The 9,659-nt window shown below is 36.9% G+C and overlaps 1 protein-coding gene across 1 annotated transcript in view; it reads left to right on the forward strand.

Annotated features, from left to right (window-relative positions):
- lmo7b (LIM domain 7b) overlaps positions 1 to 8,526 on the forward strand; it is a 38,019-nt gene extending 29,493 nt beyond the window's left edge. Inside the window, exons 19-30 of the mRNA XM_016490301.1 lie at positions 145 to 208; positions 1,368 to 1,393; positions 1,520 to 1,627; positions 1,861 to 1,950; positions 2,138 to 2,352; positions 2,972 to 3,016; positions 3,407 to 3,462; positions 3,563 to 3,731; positions 4,108 to 4,365; positions 5,482 to 5,590; positions 7,234 to 7,339; positions 8,173 to 8,526. Coding sequence (XP_016345787.1) covers positions 145 to 208; positions 1,368 to 1,393; positions 1,520 to 1,627; positions 1,861 to 1,950; positions 2,138 to 2,352; positions 2,972 to 3,016; positions 3,407 to 3,462; positions 3,563 to 3,731; positions 4,108 to 4,365; positions 5,482 to 5,590; positions 7,234 to 7,339; positions 8,173 to 8,195 — 1,269 coding nt within the window. The 3' untranslated portion in view covers positions 8,196 to 8,526. The remainder of the gene's footprint in view (positions 1 to 144; positions 209 to 1,367; positions 1,394 to 1,519; positions 1,628 to 1,860; positions 1,951 to 2,137; positions 2,353 to 2,971; positions 3,017 to 3,406; positions 3,463 to 3,562; positions 3,732 to 4,107; positions 4,366 to 5,481; positions 5,591 to 7,233; positions 7,340 to 8,172) is intronic.
- The last annotated feature ends 1,133 nt before the right edge of the window (positions 8,527 to 9,659 follow it).

Here is a 9,659-nt window from a genome sequence, read left to right on the forward strand (position 1 = left end):
TATATAAAAATATATATATATATATATATATATATATATATAAAAAACTAAAAACAACCCCAATAATTTGGTAGTGTACATTCTATGTTAAGTAATTAATAAAATGAGTGTTTATTTGTCTAATTTGATTTTACATGTTTTCAGGGAGTTCTACCTAAAATGGTGAATGGACGTATCCAGGACAATCCAGTTTCTCTAAGAAACAAAGGTGGGTGCTCAAGACCCCTTCAGCAGTCAAAACTTCGTCCTTGTTTAGGGTTAAACTGAAGAATTTATGTTATTTAAAAAAGACACTCAAATATGTGGAAAATGACAGTCTCTTTCCACTGTTCTCTCCCCACTTGTGTTATAGACTATGAGAACATAGTTTTGAAAAATCGTAGAAGAAAGTTAGAATATTTCATGCAAAAAGGTAACTGCATTCACTCAGGCTGTAGCCGTTTAATGCTACGCGGCTAATCAATCACTGCAGCTTATTCATTTAATTATACTGTGACTGATTTGTATTAAGCACACTCTTAATGGAGTGTATTGGTGCGATCTGTTCTGTTGAATATTAATATCTGATTTCGCTCAAAAACAGATGGGTTTGCTTATTCTGCGTTCTAAGGACCTGACTAACTAAAGCATTTAGTACACACATTAAATCGGTCACCCATTTAAGTTAACATTTGACATGCTCTTTTCTCACTACTGTATGTACAAAAAGCTTTTTTAAAGTCAAGCTCTAGGACTGAGCAGTAAGATCTGAAATTGCTCAGTGGGTTTCTGTTGCTTTCCATTGTATTGCTCTTAAAGCTAATGCTCTGTCCTTCAGGTGTCACTGTTAGCTCCTGGGTCTATCTCTGTGGTAAATAAAGATGTGTGCTGTCTGTGTGCTGTGATGCACTGTAATTGACTGTGTGTGAGGACTGCTGTTTGTCGCTTTTTCTCTTTCTGTCTTTTTTCTGTATCTGTTGTGATTCCTGTCATATATCTTTGCAGAGTTGTTTACAAAGACAATTTTGAGTTAGTTAGTCTCTTATAATTTGGTGCCGTTCCGTGATTTGATTCCTCTGCAATGTAAGTGCTTTTAATTCTATGGCGTGCACTACTCCTCTGAGGTGTTTTTTGCACTCTCATCATGTTTGTCTCTGTCTTGCGTGTTGTTTAAAGCCTGCATACCAGCATATGAGTGTTAATTTGTTGTGTGCTCGCTTGACCGCGGTGGCTTTGGTTACGGTTTTGTCATATGAGCAAGGGGGTGTGTGTCAGAATCCACTGAGCAGCATGAACCAGCAGGTTAAAGGCATGGAAAACCCATGGCTATGTGTGTGCTTTATTATGCTTTTTAAATGGATCATCTTTGTCCCCTCCTCTTTTACTAGGTGGCTCGGAATCTGCCATCTCTGATGTGAGTCGCATCTGTCGTTCACATTTAGTCTTTATTCTAGGTCTTTATCTTAAATTCTGATTTATCAGTGTGCTGATAGTTTACCTTTTGGTTCCTTTATCCTTATTTTCAGTTTTTTTCTATCAGCTGCAGGTTCCCTCCATCAGTACCACCTCCTCTCGCTGGTCATGGGATCATGAGGAGGAGAGGCGGCGGCAGGAGAAATGGCAGATGGAACAAGAGCGCCTCCTGCAGGTACCACCAAACACCAAATCACATAAATGCTCTTTAAGTGATGTGTTTATTGTAGTTAATATATAGTTATGCCAATATAGAAATACTGTGTACTTTTCTATCAACCAACTGCATGAGGTGTCCAACTGAAAAAGCTATTCTAAAGTGTAAAGCTTTTCAATGTAATAAGCTAATTAAAAAAAATAATAATCAATAAATGTTTGCTAGTGGACTTTTGTCTGCATTGGTTTCAGGAGAAGTATCGACGTGATCAGGAGAAGTTGGAGGAGGAGTGGAGGAGAGCTCAGCAGGAGGTCTATGGAGAGGAGCACAGTGGTACTGAGGTCAGAAGATTGTCATAGCATTCATCTCTCTTGCTTCATCATTTTATAATTTCTCTCATTTCCACTCTAACACAGCATGTAAATTAAAGTTGTATACAGTGGTTCCATTGCCTTTTAGACTCTACAGCATGATGACTGGTAAATAAGAACAATAACAATGTTATTATATACCTCCTGCCGATATTAGGAGCAGAAATGCACTTATGTGCTGTCAAATGGAAATGCTACTTGTATTCCATCGCCCTTCTTCAACCAATCCATTGCTACCACTTCAGTGGCATCCAAGCAGAATGCAGAGAAGGTGGAAGCAACACAGAACAGACAGAGCTCTGTGCAAACAGCAGCAGCACAGCAGTCACTAAAGGCAGAAGTGGAGTGTGATTCAACCACAAAGAGTCAGTGGTAAGAAATATGCCAAACACAAGTTGGAAGAGAAGTTGTAGCTGTTAATGCCAAGAAAACATTAGGATTTAGCATTTCTGTAAATATTAGGGCTGTCATTCAATTAAAAAAAAATGTAATTGCATATTTTAAAATGCAAGCACACAAATGAAGATAAAGACATACTTCAATAAAGACATTCAATAAATAAATTCACTGAAGACATTGCATAATTGTAGCTGACAAAAGACTCAATATATATCATATTCAACAGATCTCGTTGTTTTATTCCCATATAACTGATCATAATATGATATCACCAGCACCTATCTAATCCACAAGAATCCAGTTTGTCAACCTGTCTGAGGAAGATTTTGGGAACACATTTCTTGTAATTGTTGGTCTACGTAAACATGCAGACAGACGTTTTTAGTTGATGTGTTGAATCTAGCTGTTTTTCAGCATCACCATGAGCACCATATTTTTACCCTAACAAAATTAACTGTATTAGTTGTATGCATGTATTTATTTATTTAAGCTTATGTGGAATTTGTAGTTTATGTGGCATGTGTACATCTTACTGCTGCTTTGGTTATTGCTCGTATGTCTATCTGTCTGCTTCTGCTTTGTCCTGCTTCAGCTCAGAGGAGTCCTATGGGTTTGCCAAGCTTACAGTTTCTGACAGGTCAGTTTGCTTTTGGGGCTGCATTTGCTTCTTTGAATGGCTTTTGTGGCATAAGGAAGATGTGGTGATATACATTTGGAAGCACTTTTTCTGTATTTAAAAGTTTTCCAGTTTCGTAAAGGGGAAATGTGTATTTTTTCTCCATTATTAAAATACTTTTTCTCATTTTAATATGAAGGGAAAAACTTAATTATGGTTCAGATTTCAATTCCATTTAGTGATATTTCATGTTACCTTATCGCTCTCATCACATTCAGTTCTGTCCCCATTGCCAGAAGAATTTGGGGAGTTGTTGTTTGTGATGCAAAAAATGACACACCACACCTTTACAGTTAATAAATGTTTTTGTTAATTCCTGTTTTATTCAATTCATGTGTTTATTCTGCATAGGACAAAGTCAAAATCTACCCCTGCACTTCAAGGCCTTCACAAACAAGATGCTAAAGGTGTGATTACTTTATATTTTGGTTATTTTTATCTGAATTCCTGAATAGTTGAACACCAGGTACAGTTCTCGTCTTCTCTGCCTTGTCTCTTCATTGGCAGCAGGAAGCGGTAAAAAGAAGGGACAGCTGTCACAGGCAGAAAAGGAACGTCTGCAGATCCTGGAAGAGATGAGGAAGAAGACACAGCTCCTCACTGACAACAGTTGGATCCGTCAGCGCAATGCTAGCATCAACAAAGAGCCCATCACTGTGGGAACATCAATCAGGAGGTCCTGATGAATAAACATTTTCCTTATATTGTTGAGCACAGATTTTCTTTGTCAGCTCTACACTACCATTGACTAGTGTGACACATGGAATAATGGCTACTGAAAATTCAGCTTTGCATCACAGAAATAAATGCAATTTTATAATGTATTCAAATAGAAAGCGGCTATTTTAAATGCATAATATTTCACAATATTGCTGTTTTTACTGTATTTTTTATCAAATAAATGCAGGTTTGGTAAGCATAAGAAGCTTTTTTAAAACATTACAAAATCTTCCCGACCCCAAACTTTTGAATGGTAATGTGTCCTGGTTGACAAAGGAAACCACATCATTTTCAATCTGAAAGTCTTTAATATCTCAATCTCTGCATTACAGATATGAATCTCTGGACAACCTCCACTCAACCAACTCCTCCTGGTCTAGGCAGTCCTACACTTCAAGTGTCGCAAACAGGCACCATTATGCTTTGGGAAACCCTGGCACTTACAGGAGTGGACGCAGCAGCCTGGGCCCTGATTCAGCTATCTTCTCTACTGGTCTAAAGCAGAGCTCCAACTCTCCCACTCCACCAATCACAACTATGCCTGAGCCATCGGTCCCTAAGTCCCGTCCAAACTCTCAACAACGTGGCAGGTGTGGATTAGTCCTGACCCATTTTTAAGTGTGGTATTTCAGAATGAATTTGTGCTTTGTCTTTAGTGAATAAATTCAAAGCATTGAAACTTGTATTGAAACCAATTTTGAGTGTAGCTTTCTTTTTTTTCTTAAGAAGGATTTCACTCTACCTGACCTTTAACCCCAGGTATTAAAAAAAAAAAAAAACCAGTGGCTATGTTCTGAATGGAATACTAGTGTACTGCATACTGTATATACTGTAGTGTACTCTACAGTTCACAAATTTGAGATCATTCAGTATGATTTTTTTATTTATTTTTCAAGAAATTAAGTTTTATTCAGCAAGGATGCAACGACTTGATTAAAAGTGACAGCAAAAACATACATTCTTAAAGAAAAAAAAAACCCCTTCTACTCAAAGAATCCTGAATTTTATTAATGTTTTCAAGAAGAAAACTGTTATTTCAAATTGCCATAATATTTCACAATATTACTGTTTTACTGTATTTTGATCAAATAAATGCAGCCTTGGTAAGCATAAGAGACTTATTTCAAAAACATTAAAAAAAAAAACTTACAGATCACAAACGTTTGAACAGTATATGCTGCAGTGTATATTGTATTGCATACTGCATACAGTTAAAAATATACATATATAAGCAAATGAGTATGCAATATTCAGTATTTCTTGCGAATAGTATTATGCCACAAAACCTCACTGCACTGCTTGCTAAATCATCTTGGAAATACATATTGTTAACTGAATCTAATTTTGTGTAAAAATGTACATTTTTGGCTGTGTTATTAAATATGCAGTCAAGGTAGAAATGTGAAAACTTTTTGCTTCTAATTTTTACACTGAAAACTCAAGTGGAGCATATTGCATTGTGGGATACAGTATTCCACACATCATGCTCTCATTGTGCATATTTTGTCAATTTGGGTATTTCATGCATACTGAAACTTACTGTGTACAGTATACATGCAGTATAGTATGGTAGTATGCTATTCGGAATCTTTCAATACTCTGCCGCCAGCCTCCCCATGTTAAATGTAGTCGAATCAATGCAAGGGCAGAGCAATGCTGTCTTCTATCTGACATTGAACTCTGACACTGGCATGTGGTGCCTGTAGGCTGGTCAGTGGCAGGCGGATGTGCTCAAGGTGTGAGCGGCCTCTGGGGAAGGGAGCTGCCATGGTCATCGATTCCCTGGAGCTCTGCTTTCACATTGGTTGCTTCAAGGTGAGACCGGAGGTCACCTGAAAATGAGAGTGAGCGGGCACTCCATGGATCTGTTGCACCTTGCCTGGGTTTTTAACCTTCATCATTTGGGGCAGCATGAGATAATTAATCACCTAATATCAATAAATTCTCTTTTTTGGTGTAGGCAGTCAGATTACAAGCATGCAAAACAAATTAGAAATGGTGTAGATCCTAATTTAAAGTCCTAATTTTGAATCCAAGGAAAAATTATGTAAGGGAATATAACAGAATCATTCCAGTAGTGCTTTAAAGGGATAGTTCACCCAAAAATGAAAATTCTGTGATTAATTACTCACCCTCATGTTGTTCCAAACCCGTAAGACCTTTGTTTATCTTCGAAACACAAATTAAGATATGTTTAATGAAATCCGAGAGCGCTCTGACCCTGCATAGATGGCAATGCAACTGAAATGTGACATCAGTGGTTCAACCTTAATTTTATGAAACTACAAGAATACATTTGTGTGCTAAGAAAACAAAAATAATGACTTTATTCAACAATTTCTTCTCCTCCCTGTCTGACGTAGAACACTTGTTTGCGAGCACAGGAATGCACACGTGTGCGTCGTGGTACTCTTGTGTACACGTGTCTAAGACTGACACAGAAGAGAGAAAATTGTTGAATACTGTCTTTATTTTTGTTTTCTTCGTGCACAAAAATTATTCTCGTGCTTCATAACATTAAGGTTGAACCGCTGATGTCACATGGACTATTTTAACAATGTCTTTACTACCTTTCTGGGCCTTGAACGTGTCAGTTGCGTTGCTGTCTATGCAGGGTCAGAAAGCTCTCGGATTTCATCAAAAATATCTTAATTTGTGTCCCGAAGATGAACAAAGGTCTTACGGGTTTGAAGCGACATGAGGGTGAGTAATTAATGACAGAATTTTCATTTTTGGGTGAACTATCCCTTTAACTTAAGTTAAATTGAAATTGAAATTTGTTCAAATTGAAGTCCAGCCTGTTTTCTGATTGCCTCATTGCCAATAAACTTGGCAAAATGAACACACCTTCTGGCTAACCTCAGCATAACCAGTACCGTTGCATCACCAGAACCCTGCCAGTCACTGATCACACAGGCTTTTCCAATCATAAAACTATACTGTATTTTCCGGAATATTAATTTTTTTTGTTTTGTTTTTATCATCTGAACAATGCAGTTATGTGCCATTACATATGTACACAAATATTACATTATTTCAGAATACTACAGTTATTTATCTAGTGAGAGAAGTCAACTTTTGTTCTGGTATGACTTATAGTCAGGTGTAATTTATTTTTCGGAAAATACAGTATTTGCTTTCCTTCTAATGAAGCTTGTCCCTTTTAGATTCCTGTGTCCGGTTGCAGGGGTTGTGTTTTGTTTACGGTAGCTCCTTGTTTCTTCACTGCTGCACAGGAAGGTTACATCACTGCTTCACCAGCCTTCACTAAAGAAATCACCTTTTCAAATCTAGCTATGGTGGAGGGTCTGCCCACGCTGACCCAATAAACAGTATTTCTAATGAATGAATCATTTTGCCTGCTTTGGGAGGCTTTGGGGGCTTTGGAGTGGAAAAAAGGGTTGTATCCTCTCATCTTGATGTGTGTCCAGACTTGCTGTTTCTTGTTGATCTTGCAGTGTGTCAGCTGCAGGACTGACCTTGGGAGAGGGGCTGAGTCCGGAGCTCAGGTCAGAGTCAGACACGGACAGCTCTTCTGTAACACCTGCTACAGCAGAGTCAGAGGTAAGCAAGAACCAACGTGCCATTATAAAACCAGATTCAATTCAGCAGTTGCTTTGAATAGCCATACTCTGAAATCTATTGAGAATACGAGCCTGCAGACTAGTCTTTATTGCTGAATGAAATTACACTGCTAATGGTGCTGGGTCCTGATTAAAACCAGCCTAAATTTAGACATGTAAAAAACAACTGCATCTGAATGATACAGGATCACTTGCCCTAACTGTTATGTTATGTATTATGTTATGTGTTATATTATATTTAGTGTTGTCACAGGTGAATATTTTTCCAATTTAACGGCATAAAAATATTTCAGAAAAAAAAATGCAATTTAGTTATTTTTTTTAACTGATTGACAGCACTAATTTTGTTATTCTATTACATATTAAGATCTTATGCTTATCAAGGCTGCATTTATAAAACCAGTAATACAGTAAAATATTATAAATATGATATTTTTTAAATAGTAAATTAACCGTTTGCTCTTTGAATATTTTGTAAAATTTAATTTATTTCTGTAAAGCTGAATTTCCGTGATCCTGCTGCTCAAGAAAAAAAAATGTCTTATATAATATATTAGTAGTAGTTTTAAATGGTTCTGTTTTTAAATATAATTTTTTTTTTTTTTTCAGAGATAATCTCAGCTAAATCTTTTTTTTTGACATCATGACATTTGATGTCAATTTCTAAGTTCCTTTATCATTGTGATCTTCAGCTCAGCTAATAATAAATAACCTTTTGTTTTCACAAATGGACACCTTTCAGTTCAAAACCTTTGCTTTTAGTTTTAATAGAACAACACTGCTAATTGAAATACGGTATGCATTTTCTCTTAGTCTGTTCCTCCATCTCCAAGTGACCAGAATGCATTGCAACAGATCGAAGAGGAGTGTACCACAGAAGCGGCCTCAGGAATCACAACTATTAGCACAACCTAACCACTGCAGCAGGCTTTATCCACTGCTTACCTTCACCGCTTTGACAGTCAATTTATTGAGACTGATATTTCTGTGATTGTTCTCGTAGTATGACCGCTACATAGTGACGAGTTCGAACATGTTATTTTGATCACTGCTGATACCCCTGAGGTTGTTTCTGTACTGGCTGACATCCATGTAGTAAGATGTAATGCTGAACAGTTATGCATTCCATGTGGCAAGTAATAACATGTCTAATGCGTCGAATTACTTCTAAGAACTGTTTTATGTTCTTTTTTTGAAGTAAATTCTCTCATATCTTTAATATAAGCTTTCCTCTCATAATTATTTAATAAATGTTCTAGCACACTTTATTTGGTTATCAAGCACTTTTTTCCCCCTTTCATTGGTAGAAATCACATAGTGGTGATGGTGCAGGGGTTAAGTCATTGTTCTGTAACAGTTAATTAGGAGGAATCTTATGCAACATTTTTAAACAAGCTGCTTAATAGAAATGTATTTGATCGGTCATACTTACAGATGTTGAAATGTATAATCCAGTAGGTGGCACTCTGGTTGTAACTAACATTTGTCTATCTATTTAGATGCGGTGTTCTGCCAATCAGCCGGCACATAGAGATTGTATTGCATATAATTGTAAGATCAAATGACCTGGGATGCTTCTTTCCAAGCCCTTATGCCGACATTTGTCTATCTATTTAGATGCGGTGTTCTGCCAATCAGATGGCCGGCACATAGAGATTGTATTGCATATAATTGTAAGATCAAATGACCTGGGATGCTTCTTTCCAAGCCCTTATGCCAGATGTTTCTGTTTGACGTTTACATGACTTTCTCCTTGTATGACATAGCCTAGATAAAACGCGTTAAACAAGTTAAATTAAGTGTTGCCATGGAAATAAAGCTTACTTTTAAATGGAAAATGATTATGTACTGAAACTATTTTCACTGAAGAACTAAAACCCCTTTTTTCTTTTAAAAAACTTTTATTTCGGCTTTTTCCCCCTATACGTATAATTATCTCTTCATGTCTTGAAACAGATACATACTTGAGTCCCAATATGGCTAATTTAAGAGTGGCTGCACATCTCCAGACTTTTCTGCTTCCTGTCATTAACTTGCTCCCACAGTCATCTCCATTTTTACTGCTGTAACCTCATTCTCAATGGCTCTGCAGTGCAGATTTGTCTGAGAACTTGATTGCTCTGTGGAGTGTTGGAATAATAACAGCTACCTGCGGAACTTTGTTCTGAATTTTCCATTTTTCGTTTAAAAATGTGTATAACCAAGCACTCCAAAAAACAACCCAAGGAACATTATCAGAATAGTGTTGGGTCGTTCTTGAACGATTCGTTCATTTTGAACGAATCTTTCATGTGACTCGG

Source organism: Sinocyclocheilus anshuiensis, unplaced genomic scaffold (assembly GCF_001515605.1).
Source record: "Sinocyclocheilus anshuiensis isolate Anshui unplaced genomic scaffold, SAMN03320099.WGS_v1.1 scaffold442, whole genome shotgun sequence".
NCBI lineage: Eukaryota > Metazoa > Chordata > Actinopteri > Cypriniformes > Cyprinidae > Sinocyclocheilus > Sinocyclocheilus anshuiensis.